At 46.9% G+C, this 24,409-nt stretch overlaps 3 protein-coding genes across 3 annotated transcripts; 1 reads left to right on the top strand and 2 right to left on the bottom strand.

The window, feature by feature from the left end:
• Window positions 1-2,226: 2,226 nt before the first annotated feature.
• Window positions 2,227-10,310, bottom strand: LOC108101390 (protein YIPF5). Its single transcript, XM_017205709.1, has 6 exons — window positions 10,129-10,310; window positions 9,864-10,069; window positions 9,176-9,210; window positions 7,086-7,196; window positions 6,333-6,517; window positions 2,227-2,711 (listed from the first exon to the last, which is right to left on the bottom strand). The coding sequence occupies exons 1-6, from the start codon at window positions 10,221-10,223 to the stop codon at window positions 2,549-2,551; spliced, it is 795 nt and encodes a 264-aa protein (XP_017061198.1). The 5' UTR covers window positions 10,224-10,310; the 3' UTR covers window positions 2,227-2,548.
• Window positions 10,311-10,487: 177 nt separating this feature from the next.
• On the bottom strand, window positions 10,488-14,392 carry LOC108101389 (V-type proton ATPase catalytic subunit A). Its single transcript, XM_017205707.2, has 5 exons — window positions 14,296-14,392; window positions 13,836-13,961; window positions 12,668-13,365; window positions 11,326-12,303; window positions 10,488-11,242 (listed from the first exon to the last, which is right to left on the bottom strand). The coding sequence occupies exons 2-5, from the start codon at window positions 13,909-13,911 to the stop codon at window positions 11,150-11,152; spliced, it is 1,845 nt and encodes a 614-aa protein (XP_017061196.1). The 5' UTR covers window positions 13,912-13,961; window positions 14,296-14,392; the 3' UTR covers window positions 10,488-11,149.
• Window positions 14,393-15,160: 768 nt separating this feature from the next.
• Window positions 15,161-24,071, top strand: LOC108101378 (serine/threonine-protein kinase Tor). Its single transcript, XM_017205695.2, has 7 exons — window positions 15,161-15,691; window positions 15,747-15,967; window positions 16,269-16,835; window positions 17,227-17,963; window positions 18,033-19,974; window positions 20,043-22,598; window positions 22,664-24,071. Exons 1-7 carry the CDS (start codon window positions 15,466-15,468, stop codon window positions 23,831-23,833), a joined length of 7,419 nt encoding a protein of 2,472 aa, XP_017061184.1. The 5' UTR covers window positions 15,161-15,465; the 3' UTR covers window positions 23,834-24,071.
• The last annotated feature ends 338 nt before the right edge of the window (window positions 24,072-24,409 follow it).

Here is a 24,409-nt window from a genome sequence, read left to right as displayed (position 1 = left end):
TCCCTTTCCCTTTACCTCCCCTCCCGCCCCCTCACTTCGTGCCTCTTAGGTTTTCCCAGCTATGCATTTCCGTAAGCAGCTTTTGTCCGCAGGTGTTTGCTATTGTGTTGGCTCAACGCTTAACGCTCGATGGAAAGCTATGCGATGGGGGTAAGGCACTCAGAGAAATGGGGGCCCATTAGCGGAAGTACCATTCTAGTTTTGTAAAAAAGAATTCTGCTTTAGAGGTTAATATAAAAATATTGTTTATTAAGTTAATTACACAAAATTTATATTGATAAAGTTCGTAAAAGTTTCAAGTAAAGTTTATCAAAAGGCATTTCAATTTCAATTGTTTTTATTAACATGAATATTAACTAATATAAGGTTTATTGAATTAACCCCTTTGCATATGGAATTAAAAAAAGTGATTTGTAATTTATTATTTTTCTTCAGTGCATCTGGCTAAATGAGCGAGCGTTCATTCTGTTGCCAAGGATTTTTCAAGACCAAGCTGCTTATTATCGCGAAAAAAGAAATAATAAAAATGAGCGGCAACTAATAAGCTTATGGCTGTGCAACCTGGAATCGCCCCACCAGCCAGCCAGCCAGCCATCATCATCCTTGCCGGTTTCTGCTAATTGTGAGCTAATTCTAATTATCAGCAACACATTCGGGGAGGTCCTGGCTCTCGTTTTGGTCCTGCTTTTGGTTCCGGCTCCTCTGCTCCTGTCCCGCCGGCTAACGAGTGTTTATTAATGGCGCTAATGGCAAGCGACGCCTTTGATGAGCGTAAAATGCTTAATCACACAGATCCTGGCCGTGCTTTCTGCTCCTCTTTCTCCTTTTCAGGCCACGCAATTAGCGCACAAATATTTCCGCATACATTTCGCTATATATACATACATATTCCTATTTTTTCCTTGTACTTCTGCTGCCTTTCCGTTTTGGCCATAAAAATGCTCAACCGAATTGTAGTAATTACAACAATTTGCATAAGGGCGGGACAAAAAGGAAAGAGGGCGGAAATCAAAAAGCGCAAAGCGCCGAGCCAAGCTCACAGAAGTATGCTACGCATTTTGCAATTTATTCGGGCAGACAAACGGGGAAGGACAACCCAAAAAAATGCCAAAAAAAAAAGGAACCTAAGAGCGTGCTGAGAGAAAACGCTAATTATGTAATATGAAAATGCGAGGACAACGTTGAATTATTTGCATATGGTAAGCAGCAGCACGGGACAAAATAGAACCCTTTTTTGTTGAGATCCTTTTTGGGTTATTTTTATGCTGTGTTTTTTAGCCATTATCAAATTCAATTAACACTCCGCATGCGGCAAGGAATTTTTTCATATTTATTACCAATTGCCGTGGCGAATCAAAAACCGCACGCAAATCAAATCCGCATTCAATTCTGGCCTACTTCTGCTGCAGTTGAAATTTCAATTAGGCCAGCAAATTCACAATTGAATAAACTCAAAAACCTGAAAACCCAGCAAAGCTTCATGTCGATTAGTGCAACAAAGTGCAACAACCGAGCGGAAGACACAAACACGATTGTGAAAATCATAAATTCTGGCCATCGAAGGTGGAAATTCGATTCTGTGTCGAGGTTTCAGGCAAGTAAATCAAATGTCCTGGAAATTGCATTCGAGTCTTTGTTTTGAACAGCAGGGGAGATAAAGGAGTGACTCACTTGAATATTAAAATTGTTCTTTTGCTAAACTTTGAACCAAAGCAGATTGGCAAAAAATTAAATGTTTTATACGAATGATTAATTTATATGTAAAATGCACAAGATATAAACTTATGTTTTGATTGCTTACTAAACTAAGAATAAAGTGGCTTATTGCTATTTTATATAGATTTCTTAAATTATTACCTTTTATTTAAATTTATTCATTTAAACATTGTTTGCATTGAGGTTTATGCACAGCTTGCTCACCTTACTTACCCAATTTTTCCCCCAGTTTGCCATTAAAGTTGCAGGTAAACTCCCCTTTTCTCCGTGCAAACGAATCATGACATAATACCCGTGTTAATTCCCACAACGAAATACCAAAGTTATTAAAACAAAAAACAATAATAGCAGGAAACCAGGGTAAACACGAAAGTATTCCGAAAAAAAAGGGGCGAGTCGCGTTAATTTCGCATGCCCCAAAAAGTGTTCAGTGCAACGGAAACGGAAACGGGAGCGCGAAATTTCAATATGCTGCTTACGCCACTACAATTGCGAATGGCAAAAAACCAATTTCAATTTGTTAACCATTTTTTTATTCGCAATCAAATTTATTACATCGGCTGACAACAAAAGCATTGGGGAAAAGCGGAGCTTGGCCGCCGAAAAAGGAGAGAATGTGGAAAACAAATTCGCAATCGGCGCTTATTTTCTTAAAAATATACATATGGGTTCTCCTCTCCGCTTGTTTGTATGTGTGTGTGTTTTTGTTGTGCTGCAAGAGTGTGTGTGTGTGTTTGCAGGACAATTAAAACCAGGCAAACACAACAAGAGGAAGGCGGTTGGGCGGTTCTGGGAGGCGGAATAGTAGTGGGGCGGCGGGGCATCCGTGGCCCTAGTAAATGGTAATCAACGCAAATCCTCCATAGAGCACCGCACACGGATAGGCAATCAGCAGCTGTTGATGGTCCATGGAGAAGGCGGTGGCGAACAGTTTCGAGGCCGATATGGCGCACCAGAATATGGAGATGCCGCTCACAATTAGGCCGAGTGTGCCCCTGCAAGAGTGAAACGAGATACGATACCAACTCAGTCCGTATATATACGTATAGATATAGACAGCGGCGGAATCAATAAACAATGCATATGCATGAAGCACCAGCTCCAGTTGTACAGGGTGCGAAAAACACCCATTACAATCTGAGCTCCATAATCCCATGTGCAATGTTTTTTCATTCCACTTAAACAACAAAAAAATCTTTCTTTAAAATAGCCAAAGTGGATTGGTAACCTGCGAAAGAAACTGATCTTGTGATTAAAATTAAGGATTAAATAGTTACCAGTATTAAACAGTTAAATAACATAAATAGCAATTAATGTTTACTTGATTTACTTCTATATGATTTTGGTTATATTTTAAATATATTTCTTAATTTAATTGTAAGGTAGTATTTTTCTCGGTGCATCGACTTGGGATAGAGTATTCAACTGGCAGAGTGTTCATAAAAAAAGGATGAGTGTGTGGGTGTGGGCATGACTGAGCCTGTGTGCGAGTGAATGGGCAGGACAAACAAAGACAGCAGGCGCTATGCCGGCAAAAGGATGTGCAAACACGGTCCAACTACAAAGAACCCACACACACACACACACACACGCTCCCACACACAGAAAACCCAGCGGAAAATGAAAAATTGATTTCAAAGCGATATACGGAAAATGTTACCATCAACCATATGAAGAAAGTAAAATGTTTGCCAAGATTTAAGGCTAAAGAAGTAAGATACAATCTCAATAATTAAATGCTTTAAGGGTATTGTTGAGTCCTTAAATACCAGGCAACATTTTTATTAAAAATACTAATGCTCATTATTGTTTGCCTAGCACTTCTCTATAAACTTAGAAGGAAAAGAAAAAAAAGATAAGCCTTTCAGGAACTAAAATAAACATCTCAAGTATTTGACTTCAACCATCTTGCAAACATTTTAGAGCCATTACATCCGAGAATAAACCCCAATTTATTGACTTTATTCTGCCATCGAACAATATATGGTCTGCCCTTAACAAGACAAACAAAAAAAAAAAAAAAGATGGAAAAGTTTAGATTGTGAAAGCACACATACTCCAAAAGAAACCATTTCAAATATAAAACCCACTTTCGCTACTCCAGTTTAAAGTTGTAATCTTTAGAATCTTTTCCTGCTAACCCATTAAATCCGGCAGAGAAATCAATTTACGGAACCAAAACATAAATCCCCATATTCCAAAGTTCCAATTTTCGGCTACACGCACGCGTTTAATGGATTGCCTTTCTGTGGTTTCGGTGGCTCAGCTGTCACCTCCAACTCCCCTTTTCCACTTTTCCCCGTTTTTTAACCCACCACTCAACCAGTTTTCCCTTCTTTTTTTTTGTGCCCAGTCCCCGCAATCTTCGGCAGAACCTTGTTGGTTGTTGGTCACTGTGTCCTTTGCCAAGTGGCAAGTGATTTTTTGGCCCCGGACTGGACAGCTTAAATGGCCCGGCGCTAGCCTAAAAACCAATCAAAACAATACTATGTAGCGCCGGATAACTCGACTGTCTGTGTAATTTTTGCGCACTTTTGCATCACCAAACAAACTCAATTAAAAAGTCTGTCTAAAAAAAAAAAGAAACGGACAGCGGGGAATCGCAAAAATATTTACTGTAAACTTGGCTGGCATTCGCAGGGACTATATGAACATCAAAGCTACCCCCCACACACACTCGCACACCCACACACACACTCGCACACCCACAAAGTGCAAGCGCTTAAAGCCAACAAATAAAAAATGCAGGCAAACAGGCAACCAAAATGGCAATTGCACTGGGCAGTTGGACAGTTTTTTTTTTTGGTGAAAGGATGAGGAGGAGTGGCTTGAATGGAAAATTGGTGGGGTTCTCCTTCTTTTTTTTTTTTGATCTGGGACGTTGGGTGGGGCAAACAAAACGCGCTTGGTGTCGGGCAATAGTTGTTTTTTACACACACACACATCTCGAATTTGCCGCCCATCGCCACCCATGGCAGCACTTAGTTTCCCCGCGCTGCTCGGAAATTATGACGTGCCAAAGGGGCCAGGAGGTGGATCCACCACTACCACCACCTCCAGAGGAAGCGCTAAAAACTCACGCAGCATTTGCGTGTTGCTGCTCGCATGGCCGTCATAAAAAGCGTGGCGAGTGGAGCAAAAACAACAAAAAATGCCAGAAAAGAAAGCGATGGAAATGCTGGAAAGGAAGAGGATGAGGAAAGGGGGTGGAGGGGGAGAGGGAGGGGAAAGCCTGGCTAGCAAGTGCTGGACACATATTTGAAAAGGAAACTACGTGAACGAAACTCAACGGGTGGCAAAACAGGACATGGAACGTTAGACAGATGGACACAAGACTGCCAGCCAGGAGCGATTCCACCTCCTCCTCCTCCTACCACCCACTTCTCCTCCACCAGCACCACCCACTACTACACCAACAAAACCACCACCCACTCCTTCTGTTCTCAGCGCGAAAATTAAACGGCGCATAGTTGGCGTTATTTTGCTCCGTTTTTTGTCTGTCTTGCCTTGGCTTCAATGGAGTCCGAGGTCCGTGGTTCGGTCCAAAGTCCGTGGTCCGCTTTCCGTACTCTGCAGTCCGTAGTCCGTAGTCCGTTGTCCGTAGTCTGTAGTTTGGCAGTTGTGGCCCTGGAGTGCACTAAAAGCGCAAATTAAGTTGGCTACTCTTTTTTATTCGCCTCTATGTGTATGCATCGTTGGCCCAAAACTGCAACAAAATTAAAAACCTAAATTGTGCGAAAATAGGCGAGGGGAAATCAACCCCAGCGGATGGCCAGATAAAGAAAAATTAAACGCTGGCCCAGCAGGAGTTTCCAACTACAGGAAAATACATACTTGTTTGCCTTTGCAAATGAAGAGGTCAAGTTTTATCAGCCATGGTTTCCAAAATCGATGGATGGGTTTGATTAAAAGTAAATTAGGAGCAGAGAAAACTAATTTAGTTTGTTGTTTTGCATTGATAAGCGAGCTGGTTTACTTACTAGTTGGATTTAAAATAACTTCAAAAGATATTTCCTTTTTAAAAACAAAAGATATAATGTTAAGCAAACACTTTTAATTAAAAGCTATTTGCCAAAAACTTAGTTCCTATTTGCAATATCTAATTTCCACAAAGCGTGCTTAACCAGAATTCTATCGGCAACTTGGGCGCTTCCATTTTCGCAAAGGCAACTATTTCATTACGGATACATGACGATGGCCAACAGAAACCAGAGGGTGAAATCAAACAATCGAAAAACAATACCCGCAATAGCAATAATAATAACAGCCAGAAGTGATCAACTTGAATAGACGAGGAGCAGCCGGAGTCGAAGCATCAATTGGACAAATTCGAACGGACAAATTTGAGCGGCAGGGAACGGAAGGAAGGAAGCGGATCGAAAACGTGCTGCAGTCGCAGCTGGACGAGCTTAGGCAAAAGTTTGTAATTACAGCCACAAACAATGAGGATTCGACGCCGATGCATTGGCAACTTTTCAATTAAAAACATAAATATAAAGTACAATGGCTGGCTGAGGAGTGGAATGAAATGAAAGGAGCATTGGAGGAATGGAATGGAATGGAAGGAAGGGCTGATGGCTGATGAAAGCCAGCGACTTGTGTCAACAATTACTTACTGAATGGTGATTAAAATGTTGATGCCCGACAGCACCACCATGGGCAGCAGACAATAGCCGAGCACCGAGGCCACCGCCCCAAAGGTCACCTGCGACCGGCTGACCATCAGGGATAAGAGGCAGTAGAAGAAGATGCAGCCCATCACGCCGATGCCGTAGATGTACGAGAACGTCACCTTGCCGCTCTGCGAATGGAGAAAGAAGGGGTTTTGGTTAGCTTTTATTAAGTAGTAAGTAGTAGTAAGGAATTAATTAATTGGCCAACGGTCGTTACCAATTATAAATAAGTGAAAAGTTAATATTGAACTAGTTTTTTACAGCTTTAAAACAGTAAAAGGAAATGATTCGAACAGTTTAAAATGATATTCCAAATTGTCTATCTTTTCCCTCATTAAAGTATTTAACTTTCATTATTTAATAACTTAAATTAGTATATAATATAATACTATTATTATTGTATCAAATTAAAATCTATAATACCTAGTTGGTTAAATTAGTAACAATAATAAAACTTGTTTAATATAGGAAAAACTAAAAAAGAGAAGTACAACTCATGTTTTCACTTCGGCTAAACTAATAGGAACAGCTGACATTTTGTCCTTTTTTTATATGCATTTAAAAGTTTAATTATATACTATGTGTAACATGTTCTTCAACTTTTAACTGTTTATCAGCAGCTTATTAATATTGTTTAAAACGGATTGCAACCGTTGTAGAAGGAGAAGAACAGTTCCGAGAAACGTTAATACAAACCAGCAATAGAAAGCCGCCAAGTGTGAGGCAGAAGACCAGGGGACCCGCCATGTCCGTGTCCTGCAGGATTTGCTGGTCGGTGCCCCGCAGCGGATTCAGCACGGCGAGGGTCTGGAACGAGGAGGCGGAGGAGGGCGATGCGATTAAAATTAGAGCAAGTGAAGGATTACACGGCGAGGGAACAGCGGTCCGTCCGTCCGTCCGTCCGCCAACTGACCATCATCACTCATGGAGCCTGCGGCAGGACATGGGACACGGGACATGGGACATGGCATCCGGAACTCGGAACGCGGAACACGGGACTTCGGACCCTGGACACTACACAGCACAACAACACACAATTCATTTGTTCGCACAGCGGCCATAAAACGGAGACTCCCGACTCCCATTTTCCAAACATTTGTTCTCTGTGCGTTTTGGTTTTTCGTTTTTTCGCCTTGTTTTTGTTTTTGTGTACTTGTGTGCAGTGGCAGAGAAATTTGAAAAATGGAAATTGATGATAAATGATATTGCTGACCAGCCATCCAACCAGCCATCCAGCCAGCTAGCAAGTGAGCCGGGGCTTGGGAACTGGCCCAAAAGCTGTCAACGCATTTGACGCATGCGAATGTGGGCCAGGACAAGGGCCATGAAATTTGATATTACAGCCGGCAAGGACCCACCAAAAATGTTCGATGAAATTCCGAGTGTCTCTCTGTGGCCTCACCAACTTTAATTGAGATTGAAAAGAATTTGAAGTGGAAAAACCCACAGTGTGGGAAAGCAATGATTCAATAAAGATTAGTTTTTCATGCCATTTTTTCAATGTCCGTCATAATACTGGTTGTTTGTTATAAACATATCAATGTAAAGTGAATTTATATACATATTTTATAAAGGTTTAATGTAACCATTGGCAGTTCTTTAAAAGGATTTGTGGTATACATCTCTTTAATTGAATTCGTCCACTATTAAACGATGCCTTTAATTAAAGATACTTTTTCCAAATAAACATTTTTATTTTTAAATGCGGAGAAAAGCCTTTACACCCGGATGCCACTATTTATGTACTCCATTACACGGCGCATAAGCCCTGAAAATACCTTTGTTGACTTTGCCATTTGCGACCGGTCCATTACATTGCCGAACAGAGCGGCGGAGTCAAACACAAATCTAACCATAATTCCCCCAGCTAGCTGATGAACAATTTAATTAGCATTTCATTTCATTTCAGCTTTATGATGGCACACGGACTCTCATTAACATTAACATTTTCATTTTTCAATTAACACAAGCGTAATAAATTCCGTGCCGGAGCGAAAGAAATGAGAATCAGGCGCACGCAAATTTTTTTACAAAATGGACAAAAATGCAGAAAGTTACACAGCGAACTGGACCCAACGAGCGGGAGGTGCAAAATAACAAAAAAAAAAAAAAACAAAATGAGCGAGAAAAACTTTAATTAAAAACACAAAAGTTGCTTTATTTATTTAAAAACAACTACGGATGGGCCCGCGGCGAGTGCAATGAAAAAATATGTCTTCATTAACGACACAAACCGGCAAGTGCAGCGACAACAAAGCACACTATAAAAAATGCAAAAAATTACGACAAACAAAAAAAATAAAGGACCGAAAACAATAGAATTATTGCGGCGGGAGGAGAGACTCGCAATAAATACAAAAGCGAAATGCAAAAACATTTAAATTTCAATTAAAACGGAGTTTTCCGCGGTGGAAGAGCGAGCGGCCTAAAGTGGCCGCCCAAAAGGAAAGCCGCCCGTTGCGTTGCACAAATTAGAAAAAGGCAGCACGGGCACGGGCCCGGGGAAAATGCGTAAGGGCAAACCAGGAATTATGTGGCGGGTGGAGTAATTGTCCGGGCAAACAAAGTGGGCAACTCAAAACTCGAGGCTCCTTTGTGCCGCATGTCGGTGGCATCCGGCGGGAATCGGGCGCATAAAATATGCAATTTTCCCGGCTCCTCGAAAAGATCTCTGGTTAAATATGCGTTCGACTGCAGCGGGTAAACCGCCGGGCGTTTCCAAAGGTGAAGTACGCAAATTATGAAAAGCCAGGGCAGAAACTTCTTTGTTCGCTCATTTCTCTTACCTTTTGGAAAATGTGATTCGGATTGATGCCCAGTTCTGAAACAAAACGGAAAATAATGCGAGTTTAATTGCTGGTTACACTGAGAAGTGGTCCTAATACTAAAGTAGTTTTATTAGCATAGATCTTAAAAAAATGATTTTCTATTTATTATAGAGTCGTGCAAGTTGAACTAGTTGGAAAACAAATACAGCATTCTGTTTCAATCGAGCTGCGAACAATAGTCATAAGGCATTTAATTGTAGGATATATACATAAATAAGCAAATCAGCAACGTTATTTTTTTAAACAAATTATTTTGCCCTTCAATTTAGACCATAACACAGGAAGTACGCCTGCATCTCAAACTATTTAATATTTTAAATCTAACTTTCTCTTTACAAAATAAAGAGTTATTGATAGTGTTTTAGAGATTGTAATACGTCCGCTTGTTTTGTTTAAGTATGGATATACATCCGTTTGTAAGCAGATAATAAAGTCGTATGTCTTTTGTAAAGTAGTTTTTCCGATAGTTTTTTATAGAAGAAAAGATTATCTCAATTCTTATTGGGAACACATTTTAGATTCCACTTTCTAGCTGTCTACATATTACCATGAGATAGATGGTATTAACATTTCTTTTTGAAATGCAAGAAAAATATCCATAATGTTAATGCTTTAAATATCAGTTCCCATTGAAACCCCATCTTACCCTCCAAAAGTGGGGGCTCATCGTCGAACTCGTTGCCGGCTCCTCCGGGTGCTCCTTGTTTTCCGCTCTTGTCCTGCCCGTAACTGGTGTCCGTGTACGCCGTAGGGTCGTAGAAACCGCCCAGCCCTTGGGGCGCAGGCTGAGCATATGTCGCGTCATAGTTGGGCGGCACGGAGGCCTGTGTGTTGTCGAAGGTTTGGAAGTTCCTGCAATCAAATCGAGCAACAATTGTGGGTGCACTCTAAAATATCCGGGCTTTACTCACAGCTCTTGACCGAATTCCGGCATGTCGAAGTTATAGCTGGCATCCGCGGAAGGCGCGGAGCCATAAAAGTCATTGGGTCCGCCAAACTGAGACATGTTTAATCTAATTTAAGCACAATTTAATTGTAGTATTTTCGAAATTTAACAAAACAACACGTCAACTAGAGATGAGCCAAGAATCGATGTTTTCCGAAACTATCGATATTATGTTAACTTTTAGCAATGGCTCGAACCTTAAGTGCAACTTTGCTAAAAACAAAACCGGGCTCCAAAATTGTTTTGAACTGTTAGAAACTCAAATATTTAAAAAAAAGTATAAAAACATAAACTATTGTTAAATAAGAAAACCCAGACTTTTTGTAACATTCATAATACATTTTATTTCCATAGCTCCATTTGCAACACACACAAGTTACTGAAATAGCTATTCATCTTTGGTAGAAGAGGTACATGCTGTTGGGGCTACGTTATTGCGTTCTTTAAAGGTCTATAATATGTAGGAATATAATATATTATAATTTCGTAAAGTTTCAAACTCTCTTTAGATTCGTTTAGTTGGTTTAGTTTTCACACAATAGGGGAACGAACACAATCGATAACTATATGAAAATTTACTAACAATACATAGTAGTTGTGAATTATAATTATATATCAACATAGATAGTTATACATATGTGTCGTATATGTACGGTATTTATGTATATGGCTGGTTTAACTGCGTTTCATTTGCGCTACCGACTAATTATTGTTCGTCTTTCCTAACTCGCCGTCGTCGTGTGTTCTCTTTTGCTTTGTGTAACCTTTGTTGATTCGACTGACTAGACCTGAAGCGGGCCAAACTGTTTGTTAAACTTATAAATAAACTTGGATTCAAATATCTTATTATGCATTATGTAAATATGACTAGATTGAATGGGGAATTCGAATAGTAACCTAGCTTTGGTTTCTTATTTCGTTTGGTTTGCTCCATTTTCCATTCCTTCTGCTAGCAAATCCCGCAGTTGTTCTTCGCCCCGCTCTGCTTAATCCTCCAGATTTCGGAAGGCCTGCTGCAGGTCCTCGTACAGCTGATCGTAGTCCGCCTTGATCTTTTGCTCACCATCTTTCACGGGGTCCTAAAAGTCAAGAAACATAGGTAATGAATAACCGATATAATTCAATTAGTAACTTCAAACTTCGAAAGTAAATAAATGCTCACCTTGAACTTCATCGACGACAGCTGATACATAATGCCGCCCATCGACTCCCTGATGGTGTTCCATGTGATCTTGTTGTCCGACTGGGCTGTGGACTCGACGGCATGCCGGGCGGTCTCGTAGAAGGCCATGATGTTCCTCAGCATGCCCACCGTCTTGTAGAAGGGACAGACGCGATCGTACGGCGAGTAGGAGTTCTGTTGCAGGAAGTCGTCCTTCAGCAGCTTGGCTACTTCCAGGGTCACCTTGTCGGTCTCGGCCAGCGAGGCCTTGCCCACCAGCTGCACGATCTCGGAGAGGTCCTCCTCCTCCTGCAGGATCTCCTTGACCTTGGTACGCAGCGGCACGAATTCGGGGAAGTTCTTGTCGTAGTATTCATCCAGGGCGCGCATGTATTTCGAGTAGGAGATGAGCCAGTTGATCGAGGGGAAGTGCTTCCTCTGGGCCAGTTTCTTGTCCAGACCCCAGAACACCTGCACGATACCCAGAGTGGCGGAGGTCACGGGATCGGAGAAGTCACCACCAGGAGGCGACACAGCACCGACAATGGACACGGATCCCTCGCGCTCGGGGTTACCCAAGCACTTCACACGTCCAGCTCGCTCGTAGAAGGTGGCCAAACGGGCGCCCAGATAAGCCGGATAGCCGGAATCAGCGGGCATCTCAGCCAGACGACCCGAAATCTCACGAAGAGCCTCGGCCCAACGGGAGGTGGAGTCGGCCATCATGGCCACGTTGTAGCCCATGTCGCGGAAGTACTCGGAAAGGGTGATGCCGGTGTAGATGGAGGCCTCGCGGGCAGCCACTGGCATGTTGGAGGTGTTGGCCACCAAGGCAGTGCGCTTCATGATGGACTCGGTCACGCCGTCGATTTCGCAGGTCAGTTCGGGGAAGTCACGCAGCACCTCGGACATCTCGTTACCACGCTCGCCGCAGCCGACGTAGATGATCACATCGGAGTTGGAGTACTTGGACAGGGCCTGTGGAGAAATGGGAAAGATATTATAGTATTTGATTTAGGGAATCTAGATTTGAAGTGAATTGTAATTAAAGTCCATACAAATCATTTTTTATGGAATTGCTAGTTAAAGTATTTTATGAAATGCATCTAAAATACTTGTTTTAAAACTGTTTTACGAATTAAGTCCGGAGTATAAACATTATATATTACTTGAAGAAATTATTTTGATAATTGATAATATATATGAATTTAATTTAATTAATTAACTATTTTGAGTGGAAAGTATATTGTTCAGTTAGTCTTGCTAAAAAAAATGTTTAATGGTCATACCCTTAGGTTTCTTATAGGGATAAGCTAGTAACCATTGGCGGGTATGCACTCACCTGGGAGATGACAGTCTTGCCGCAGCCAAAGGCTCCGGGGATGGCAGTGGTTCCGCCCTGGACGCAGGGGAAGAGCGAGTCGAGGACACGTTGGCCAGTGAAGAGCGGATGGTTGGCGGGCAGCTTCTCGGTGACGGGACGTGGCTGCCTCACCGGCCAAACCTGCAACATGGTGTGCTTGGTGATCTCGCCGTCGAATTCCGTCTCCAAGACAATGTCCTCCAGGTTGTAGTTGCCCGCCGGGGCGATGTATCGCACAGTGCCCTTAGCCCTGGGCGCCACAATCATGCGCTGCTTCACCAGCGTGTTCTCGTGCACCACTCCATACAAATCTCCGCCAGTGATGTGCGATCCCACGCGCACATTCAGCGGATTGAACTCCCACATCTCGGAGCGCGACAAAGCGCATGTGTTGACACCTTTGGGTATGTAGATGGAGTTGGTCATCACACCAATGTCCCGCAAGGGTCGCTGGATGCCGTCGAAGATGCTGCCCATGATGCCTGGTCCCAGCTCCACGGAGAGGGGTTTGCCGGTACGCAGGACGGGATCGCCCACGGTGACGCCTGAGGTCTCCTCGTACACCTGGATGGTGGCCATGTCGCCCTCCAGTCGGATGATCTCGCCCACCAGCTCGTAGTAGCCGACGCGGACCAACTCGTACATAGCCGATCCCGACATGGCCTCCGCGGTGACCACTGAAAGGGGGAAAAGGAAAAGCATAAGAATTATGGAAAGTTCAAGTGGTTAATCTAACCAGAACATGAACATGAGGATAAAGGATTGTTAAACGGATATTGAGAAATAATCAGAGTTTATATATTGATGAACAGTAGGATGGACAGAGGCATAAATATAAACGGAGGAACAAGAAGAAAAGTTTAGAAGAATAGAAAAATAATAAAGTATTCATAATTTAATAAAAAAGAAACGAATGAATTAAATCGGGTGAGAACGCATAACGAACATGGAAAATTGAAAGAATAAATGAAGAGGAGCAGGCGGAGATGCGGATAAGGAGTTGTAATAAATAATCAAGAGGTTAAGCAGGTGAAAAACCATAAATAAGTGGATGCACCGCCTCTGGACATTTATGAAAGGAATTGCTTTCGGAGATTGGCCAGATGTTTGGGGTCAGCGACTGAAGGACGCTGGTGACGTCGCTCACCTGGTCCCGAAACCGCGTAGACACGGCCATATTCCGACTCGCGCTCCTCGTCTTTGAATTTCCTCAAGTTGGACATGGTCGCTCTTCTTCTTCTTCTGCTTCGGTAACGGTCAAAACGCTCGATGGCTGTAACAAAAAAATAATCGGTTATTTCTGATAAACAAAACACACATTTTCCATGCCCCCGAGAGTCTTTCCCTGTGAGCAGGAAAATCGTAGGTGGCGCTGTTGTGCAGCAGCAGCCCCCAGTGAAAAGCTTCACACCCCCGCAGCCCAGCATCGATTTTCCAATACAATTTTCACGCATGCCACGGACGTCTAAGTTGAATTTTTCAAATTTCTTGCAGTCAAATTGCATTTTCCACGTTTTCCATTTGTTCACACACATTTAGTTTTGTTTTAAGTTCGTTTTGTTCGGTAATTACGATTTTTTTGCTATCCTAAAATTAAATATGCTCACATTTGTTTCACCAGCTCTTATGAAAATTCTCTTGCTTTTTTTGATTTTACTCTAGTATTGAAATATCGGTAATCGACGAGCGTGCTTGCCTGTCGATAGAGATGGACTTGAGCAGAGTCACTGCTAGTCACGCCTGTCACTAAGTATTTTGAAACTACATTCTACTTTACATTTACAAAAATGTCTGCAAAACTTTTGTATAAAATTTATGATTTTAAAAGAACATATCTGGAGTCATTTGGAAATAACAATATATGTAGGATAATAAGACACACAGTTGGCTTAAAATAATTAAAATCAAAAAAATTTCTGGGTCATTTGAATATAACAATAAATGTAAGATAACAAAACACACAGTTGGAAATAATTAAATTTAAAATATGGTTCAAATATTTACATTTATTGGATATGTTTGTAAAATCGATTGTATTTTCTGCTATATATGTAGTTATTTTGAAGGATGACAAAATTGTTTAAAATGGAACCAAATAACAACAGATCATAGAATTTTTAAGTATTTGAGATTATTTCAATGGATTAAAATAAAATGTTGTAATTTATATTACTTAATTAACGAATTCCTTTTTTCTTCGAAGGGATTAGTCTTGACTCTTGGACAGTTTGCGTCGCGCTATACAGAGAGTATTAAAAGAATATTTAAAAAAGTGATTATAATATGGAAATTAAAATCCTCTTGCTTAATTGGAAGTTTGGCTTCTTTAAGATTTTACATGGGTTTTTAATAATAAAACAAAGTCAAATAGTTCAGCAAACAATTTGAGGACAAAGGAATACACTTAATATAATCTACTGCTTTTTCGATAAACACAAGAGCGGCAGTTCCATCATGTAATTCCGCATCCACCGCGAATGGTCACACTGCATTCATTTATCGGCAGCGGCTGCAAATAATTTCCGTAAAAACTTTATTTAACCGCGATTAAACCAAGCAAAGGACTTGCATCCGCGTGTTATCCTCTGGTGCCGGTGCCGGCAGATGAACTCTTTTCGATCGGACAGTGAAACAGTGCGTGCTGCGCCTCAGCGCAAACGAAAAGATAACCTCTAAAGTTCGGACCCATCGAGCAGATGCACCTGCTCCACCTTTTGACTCCCTCCCAAATGCCAGTGAAAAGGCCTTCTAACTAGTCGACAATTCCCAGCCCAGCCATGTCGACGACATCGGTGGTGCAGCAGTTCGTCAACGGGCTTAAGTCCCGCAACCGAAATGTCCAGAACAAGGCCACCCAGGATCTGCTCTTCTACGTGAAGACGGAGCTGCGCGAGATGTCCCAGGAGGAGCTGGCGCAGTTCTTTGACGAGTTCGACCACCACATCTTCACCATGGTGAATGCGGCCGACATCAACGAGAAGAAGGGCGGTGCCCTAGCGATGAGTGAGTTCCTGGGACACCAGTGTTTCACGCGAGGATTAACTGTTGTCCCTTTTAGAGTGCCTGATCAACTGCGAGGGCAGCCTGACGGCCAGGAAGGGCATCTCGCCGTATCTGAACCGTCTTCGAGATCTGCTCCTCATCAACGATGTATCCGTCATGGAGATTGCCGCCCGCTCCCTTGTTAAACTGGCCAACATGCCCACTTCCAAGGGCGCCGATTCCTTTGACTTTGACATCAAAAAGGCCTTCGAAGTGCTCAGGGGCGAGAGACAAGAGGTAAATAACGAGAAACAACTTCTGGGAATATGCTGAAGATAACTATTTATCCCTTATGCAAGAAAACTTTTTTCTAGAAGTTAAAATTCCTGAGAAAAATCGTATTATGTTTCTTAAAAGCCGACCTTATTTATCTGAGAAGTTGTTAGGACCATGGCATTCTCTCTTTTTATTTCAAAGCAAGCCCCTCTAAAAGCAAGTTGCTGGGGGCTCATAAATATTATAACAAAGCTCCAAAAATCCAAATATTACGAGATTGATCTCCCAAAGAAGATTATAATAAAAATGTTTATGTTTTCAGTACCGTCGGCACGCTGCAGTCTTTATTCTCCGCGAGCTGGCCATCGCCTTGCCGACGTACTTCTACCAGCACATCCTGACCTTCTTCGAGGTCATCTTCAACGCCATCTTCGATCCCAAACCTGCCATTCGGGAGTCCGCAGGCGAGGCGTTGAGGGCGGCCCTAATTGTCACCGCGCAGCGAGAGAGTAGGAAACAGTCGAGCGAGCCGCAGTGGTACAAGATCTGCTACGAAGAGGCAAATGCCAGCTTCAGTGCTGATGTGACAACTGGCAAGGAAACGAAGGGCATGACCCGAGACGATCGCATTCACGGCGGCCTTATCGTCTTCAACGAGCTCTTCCGGAGTGCCAACGCCACTTGGGAGAAGTGCTACACATCCCTCAAGACGTTGTTTCCCAAGGCGCAGCACAACAAGTTCCTGGAGGCCAGCAGCTCGTCGGGCATGGGCTCCCAGCTGAACACACTGGTGCCGCGCTTGAAAGTGCCCTTCATCGACAAGCTCGGCAGCACCCAGACGCACTTGGGCGAGGGCGAGCAGCACAACGGAGTGGCCAAGTTCGCGAGCGTGAGTCTAACGATCAATATCCCCACACACGAATGTATTTGTTTGTTTTGTTTATATTATTTTACGAGGTACGTTAAATCTAGCTTGAAAACAATAGTACCTTCAGTATTTCAAGTTTGTGTGCAAAAGCAGAAAGTTCTAATTACTTGTATTAGAAAGTGTGAAGGATTTTTGTTTACGATGTAGTTAACATACGTAAATTTTGTTAAACGAATCACATACTTAACTTCAGATTGATAGATGATTAGGAAATTAACGAATTTTTGCTATTAGTTATAATTCGAATCATCTTTTAAGTTTTCCATTTTCTTTAACACGTCCTTTTTTTTAAGTAGAGTAAGAATTTTGCAACTTAAACACAGAATCAACTAAATTGCTTGACTTCCCGCAGCACAACGTCTTGGAGTCCGCCTACGCGCACGAGATCCTCCAGGAGCACTACATAACCATCTGCGACAATGTGCTGGAACAGCGCTCCTCAAAGTCACCTTATGTGCAGCAGGCTCTGTTGCAAATCCTGCCGCGACTGGCGGCCTTCAACCGCGAGGTGTTCGTGGAGAAGTATCTGCAGACCTGCGTTTCCCATCTAATGCTGATCCTGCGTGGCAAGGAGAAGGATCGCACGGTGGCGTACATTACGATCGGCTACATGGCTGTGGCCGTGCAGGATGCGATTGAGAGTCACCTATCCGGCATCATGGGCAGCATAAAGCTCGCTCTGCCCGCCAAGGATTTGACCAGCAAACGGAAGGTGCCAGTGGATCCTGCTGTCTTTGCCTGCATCACGCTCCTTGCGCACGCCGTTGATTCGGCGATAGCCGACGATGTTAAGGATATCCTCGAGCAGATGTTCTACACCGGTCTCTCGCCTGCCTTAACAGTTTGCCTGAGGGAACTTTCGGAGAACGTGCCGCAGCTAAAGACCGCCATCACAGACGGACTGATCGGAATCCTCTCCCAGGTGCTGATGAACAAGCTAGTCACCCTTCCGTACAACACCTTGCCACCGATCGCCATCGATGCGTCGCTGATGATGCAGAACGCCGACGGAGCCACCACCGTGCTGGCCCTCAAAACACTGGGCACCTTCAACTTTGAGGAGCAGAACATGCTGGACTTTGTTCAACGGTGAGCCAATACAGAACAGTCTAGATCCTTCTCCTTAAAAACAATATTAATAACATCTTTGTCTTGTAGTTGCGCTGACTATTTCATTGTACACGAACAGCAAGAAATTCGCCTAGAGGCGGTGCAGACCTGCACACGTCTCCTCAAGCTTGCAGTGCAATCGTCGGAGAGTATGGAGAACTCGAAGACCCTCAGCGATACGGTCTCCTACGTGATAGAGCGCCTGCTCATGGTCGCCATCACGGACATGGACTGCAACGTGCGGATAACCATCCTCCGCTCGCTGGACGAGACCTTCGATGCGAAGCTCGCGCAGCCGGAGTCGCTAAATTCGCTATTTATCACCCTGCACGACGAGATCTTTGAGATCCGGGAGCTGGCCATGGTCACCATTGGAAGATTGTCCTCCATGAACCCGGCCTATGTGATGCCCAAGTTGCGGACCACCATGATCGAGTTGATCACGGACCTAAAGTACTCGGGAATGAGTCGGAACAAGGAGCAGAGTGCGAAGATGCTGGATCATCTGGTGATCAGCACGCCCAGGCTGATATCCTCCTACATGAATCCGATCCTGAAGGCTTTGGTGCCCAAGCTGCACGAACCGGAATCGAATCCGGGAGTCATCCTGAATGTGCTTCGCACGATTGGCGATCTGGCGGAGGTGAACGGCGGCTCCGATGAAATGGAACTCTGGGCAGACGACCTGCTCTCCATTTTGCTGGAGATGCTCGGCGATGCTGGCAGTCCGGACAAGCGCGGAGTGGCGCTGTGGACCTTGGGCCAGCTGATCAGTGCAACGGGCAGGGTGGTGAGCCCGTACCACAAGTACCCCGTGCTCATCGACATCCTGATCAACTTCCTGAAAACGGAACAGCGGCGCTCCATTCGAAGGGAAACGATCCGAGTGCTGGGCTTGTTGGGCGCCATGGATCCGTACAAGCACAAGATGAACAAGGGTCTGATCGACAGCCAAAAGGACAATGTGCTGATCGCCTACTCCGACGGCAAGGTGGACGAGAGCCAGGACATCTCCACGGCGGAGCTTCTGGTCAATATGGGCAACGCTCTGGACGAGTACTATCCAGCTGTGGCCATCGCTGCCCTGATGCGGATCCTGCGCGATCCCACGCTGAGCACGCGACACACCAGCGTGGTCCAGGCGGTGACCTTCATCTTCCAGAGCCTGGGCATCAAGTGCGTGCCCTACTTGGCCCAGGTGCTTCCCAATCTGCTGGACAATGTGCGCACGGCGGACAACAATCTGCGGGAGTTCCTGTTCCAGCAGCTGGCCATTCTGGTGGCCTTCGTGAAGCTGCACATCATCAGCTACATGGGTGATATCTTCAAGCTGATCAAGGAGTTCTGGACCATCAACACGCCGCTGCAGAACACTCTGATCAATCTGATCGAGCAGATTGCCGTGGCCCTGGGCTGCGAGTTCCGGGACTATCTGGCGGAGCTGATTCCGCAGATCCTGCGAGTGCTGCAGCACGACAACTCCAAGGACCGAATGGTCACGCGGCGGCTGCTCCAAGCTCTGCAAAAGTTCGGCAGCACCTTGGGCTACTATCTGCCGCTGATTCTGCCGCCGATCGTCAAGCTCTTCGACTCGCCCTACGTGCCGCAGCAGGTGTCCATGGTGGCCCTGGAGACAATCAACAATCTGGCCTGCCAGCTGGACTTCACCGACTTCTCCTCGCGCATCATCCATCCGCTGGTTCGGGTGCTGGACGCTGAGCCGGAGCTGCGCGATCAGGCGATGATCACGCTGCGCTCGCTGGTCAAGCAGCTGGGCAAGAAGTACCTGGTGTTCGTACCCATGGTGCAGCGCACGCTGAACAAGCACCGCATCGCGGATCCCGAGTACGAGAAGCTGCTCAGCCGCATCCAGTCGAACAGCACGCTGGCGGACTCGCTCGGCGCCGGGGAGTCCGGACTGCGGCCGGCTAAGATCAAGAACAACGAGCCCTTTGTGACGGATAGGAATAGCAATATCAAGAACTTGCAGGTTGGTTAGAATTACAATAATTAATTAATAAGGGATGTGATCTAACATTGTGTTTTATCGCTTTGCAGGTGACAACAAACGAACTGCGAACGGCGTGGCAGGTGACCCGTCGCGTCTCCAAGGACGACTGGGTGGAGTGGCTGAAGCGGCTGTCGATCGGGCTGCTCAAGGAGTCGCCCTCGCACGCGCTGAGAGCCTGTCGCTCGCTGGCCCAGGAGTACGATACGCTGCTGCGCGACCTCTTCAACGCCGCATTTATCTCCTGCTGGACGGAGCTCTCGCAGGACCTAAAGTCCGAGCTAACGCAGTCCCTGATCCAGGCCCTGCAGGTCACCGACATGCCGGAGATCACGCAGACGATCCTCAATCTGGCGGAGTTCATGGAGCACTGCGATCGCGACCCCATTCCGATCGAGACCAAGCTGCTCGGCACTCGGGCGTTGGCGTGCAGGGCGTACGCCAAGGCTCTGCGCTACAAGGAGGAGGAGTTCCTGCCGCGCAAGGATCCGCAGGTGCTGGAGTCCCTGCTGCTGATCAACAACAAGCTGCAGCAGCGGGAGGCGGCCGAAGGTCTGCTGACCACCTATCGCAAGGCAGTCAAGGACCTGAAGGTCCAGGGCAGGTGGTACGAGAAGCTGCACAACTGGGACGAGGCACTGGAGCACTACGAGAAGGATCTATTCGAAGACTCCACGGACCTGGAGGCCCGCCTGGGACACATGCGCTGTCTGGAGGCGCTCGGCGACTGGTCGGAGCTGAGCAATGTGACGAAGGACAAGTGGGAGTCCTTCACCACGGAGACGAAGGCGCGGGCGAGCCCCCTGGCCGCGGTGGCTGCCTGGGGTCTCCAGGATTGGGAGGCGATGCGGGAGTACGTGCGGTGCATACCGGAGGACACCCAGGATGGCAGCTACTATCGAGCAGTGCTGGCGGTGCACCACGACGACTTCGAGACGGCGCAGCGCCTGATAGACGAGACCAGGGATCTCCTGGACACGGAACTCACGTCCATGGCGGGCGAATCATACGAACGAGCCTACGGCGCCATGGTGTGCGTCCAGATGCTCGCGGAGCTGGAGGAGGTTATTCAGTACAAGCTGATCCCCGAGCGAAGGGAGCCCCTGAAGACGATGTGGTGGAAGCGGCTGCAGGGTGGCCAGCGCCTGGTGGAGGACTGGCGCCGCATCATCCAGGTGCACTCGCTGGTGGTGAAGCCGCACGACGACATCCACACCTGGCTGAAGTACGCGAGCCTGTGCAGGAAGAGCGGCTCCCTGCACCTGTCGCACAAGACCCTGGTGATGCTGCTGGGCACCGATCCCGAGCTGAGTCCCGACGAGCCGCTGCCGTGCAATCAACCCCAAGTGACCTACGCCTACACCAAGTACATGGCGGCCAACAAGGACCTGAAGAACGCCTACCACCAGCTGCGCCTCTTCGTGAACACCTACAGCCAGGAGCTGAGCTGCCTGCCGCCGGAGGCGCTCAAGCAGCAGGACCAGCGGCTGATGGCGCGCTGCTACCTCCGGCTGGCCACCTGGCAGAACAAGCTGCAGGACAAGCTCGGCCCGGAGGCGATACCCGGCGCCCTCGAGTGCTTCGAGAAGGCCACCAGCTACGATCCCAACTGGTACAAGGCCTGGCACCTCTGGGCGTACATGAACTTCAAGGTGGTGCAGGCGCAGAAGTCGGCGCTGGACAAGCAGCAGCCGGCGGGCGCCAACATGGGCATGTCCATGGGTCTGGGCCTGGACAGCGATATGCTGATCATCCAGCAGTACGCGGTGCCGGCGGTCCAGGGCTTCTTCCGCTCGATCAGCCTCATCAAGGGCAACTCCCTGCAGGACACGCTGCGTCTGCTGACCCTGTGGTTCGACTACGGCAACCATGCTGAGGTGTACGAGGCGCTGCTCTCCGGCATGAAGCTGATCGAGATTAACACCTGGCTGCAGGTCATCCCGCAGCTGATTGCCCGCATCGACACGCACCGCCGCTTGGTGGGTCAGCTGATCCACCAGCTGCTCATGGACATCGGCAAGAATCACCCGCAGGCGCTGGTCTACCCGCTGACGGTGGCTTCCAAGTCGGCGTCGCTGGCGCGCAGGACCGCCGCCTTCAAGATCCTCGACTCGATGCGCAAGCACTCGCCCACCTTGGTGGAGCAGGCGGTCATGTGCAGCGAGGAGCTGATCCGCGTGGCGATCCTCTGGCACGAGCAGTGGCACGAGGGACTGGAGGAGGCGTCGCGCCTCTACTTCGGCGATCGCAACGTGAAGGGCATGTTCGAGATCCTGGAGCCGCTGCACGCCATGTTGGACAGGGGGCCGCAGACGCTCAAGGAGACCTCCTTCTCGCAGGCCTACGGACGCGAGCTCACGGAGGCGTACGAGTGGTCGCAGCGCTACAAGACGTCGGCGGTGGTCATGGACCTGGACCGGGCCTGGGACATCTACTACCACGTCTTCCAGAAGATCTCGCGCCAGCTGCCGCAGCTCACCTCGCTGGAGCTGCCGTACGTCTCGCCCAAGCTGATGACCTGCAAGGACCTCGAGTTGGCCGTTCCGGGCTCCTACAATCCGGGCCAGGAGCTAATTCGTATTAGTCACATTAAAACCAACCTGCAGGTGGGAATAACGCACATTAATCAATCAAAGTTCATGATTATTGACAATTTGTATTCCCTTTAAAGGTTATCACATCCAAGCAGCGTCCTCGAAAGCTGTGCATTCGCGGCTCCAACGGCAAGGACTACATGTACCTGCTCAAGGGCCACGAGGATCTCCGTCAGGACGAGCGCGTGATGCAGCTCTTCTCGCTGGTGAACACCCTGCTGCTGGACGACCCCGACACGTTCCGGCGGAACCTGGCCATCCAGCGGTACGCGGTGATCCCGCTCAGCACCAATTCCGGCCTGATTGGCTGGGTACCGCACTGCGACACCCTGCACACTCTGATCCGGGACTACCGGGACAAGAAGAAGGTACCGCTGAACCAGGAGCACCGGACCATGCTCAACTTTGCGCAGGACTACGACCACCTCACGCTGATGCAGAAGATCGAGGTGTTCGAGTACGCGCTGGGCAAGACGCAGGGCGACGATCTGGCCAAGTTGCTGTGGCTCAAGTCGCCGTCCTCGGAGCTGTGGTTCGAGCGGAGGAACAACTACACCCGCTCCCTGGCCGTCATGTCGATGGTGGGCTACATCCTCGGCCTGGGCGATCGTCATCCGTCGAACCTCATGCTGGACCGCATGAGCGGGAAGATTCTGCACATCGATTTCGGCGACTGCTTCGAGGTGGCCATGACGCGCGAGAAGTTCCCCGAGAAGATCCCGTTCCGCCTCACCCGGATGCTGATCAAGGCCATGGAGGTGACCGGCATCGAGGGCACCTACCGACGCACCTGCGAGAGCGTGATGCTGGTGCTCCGCCGCAACAAGGACTCCCTGATGGCAGTGCTGGAGGCCTTCGTCTACGATCCGCTGCTCAACTGGCGTCTGCTCGACGTAGACAAGAAGGGCAACGACGCGGCGGCCGGAGCGGGTGCGCCGGGCGGCGGAAGAGGCGGCTCCGGAATGCAGGACAGCCTCAGCAACTCGGTGGAGGACTCGCTGCCCATGTCCAAGTCCAAGCCCTACGATCCCACGCTGCAGCAGGGCGGCCTGCACAACAACGTCGTGGACGAGACGAACAGCAAGGCCAGCCAGGTGATCAAGCGGGTGAAGTGCAAGCTAACGGGCACCGACTTCCAGACGCAGGCGAGCGTCAACGAGCAGGAGCAGGTGGACCTGCTCATCAAGCAGGCGACCGACAACGAGAACCTCTGCCAGTGCTACATTGGCTGGTGTCCGTTCTGGTAGTTCGCGCGATCTTCCCAACCGACAACCGGCCACTGACTGAGCGAGATTACGAACACTACTTACTACTAACTGAACCGTGTGCACCCACATCTCTAGAGAGGATTCGGAGATGACTACGTTTAGGCTTTAAGTATAAAATATTTTTATAATTTATGTTAGAAGTACGCTTTATTACCTTTTATTTGTGAATACGATTGGAAACAAGTTCCAAGTTTGTAAAAATCTATAAAAACCCATGAAACAATCTGTTGTTATTGATATACCCTCTACTCATAGAGTAAAAGGTTTTTGTTGCAAAGTGTTTACCATGTCGATAGAAGCACTAGGGATCATCAGACGAGTCGACCGTATGAACGTGGATATCACGGGAACTATAGGAGCTGGAATACTTACATCTGTGCTAGCCAGAATTTTTATGTTACAACAATTTGGATGATATACGAGTATTTGAAATCTATTCGTGAATACGCAGCCAAGCGAGTTTTTTTAATCTGCCACGCCCACGTGTACACCCACCATCCTGGCGTGTGACCGCCTTTCGGTTTTAGCGTCGATATTTTACCTGTCCATCCGTAC

Source organism: Drosophila ficusphila, unplaced genomic scaffold (assembly GCF_018152265.1).
Source record: "Drosophila ficusphila isolate 14025-0441.05 unplaced genomic scaffold, ASM1815226v1 contig_607, whole genome shotgun sequence".
Lineage (NCBI taxonomy): Eukaryota > Metazoa > Arthropoda > Insecta > Diptera > Drosophilidae > Drosophila > Drosophila ficusphila.
Note: the sequence above shows the minus strand (reverse complement) of the source record. Positions and strands in the feature narration are given on the sequence as shown.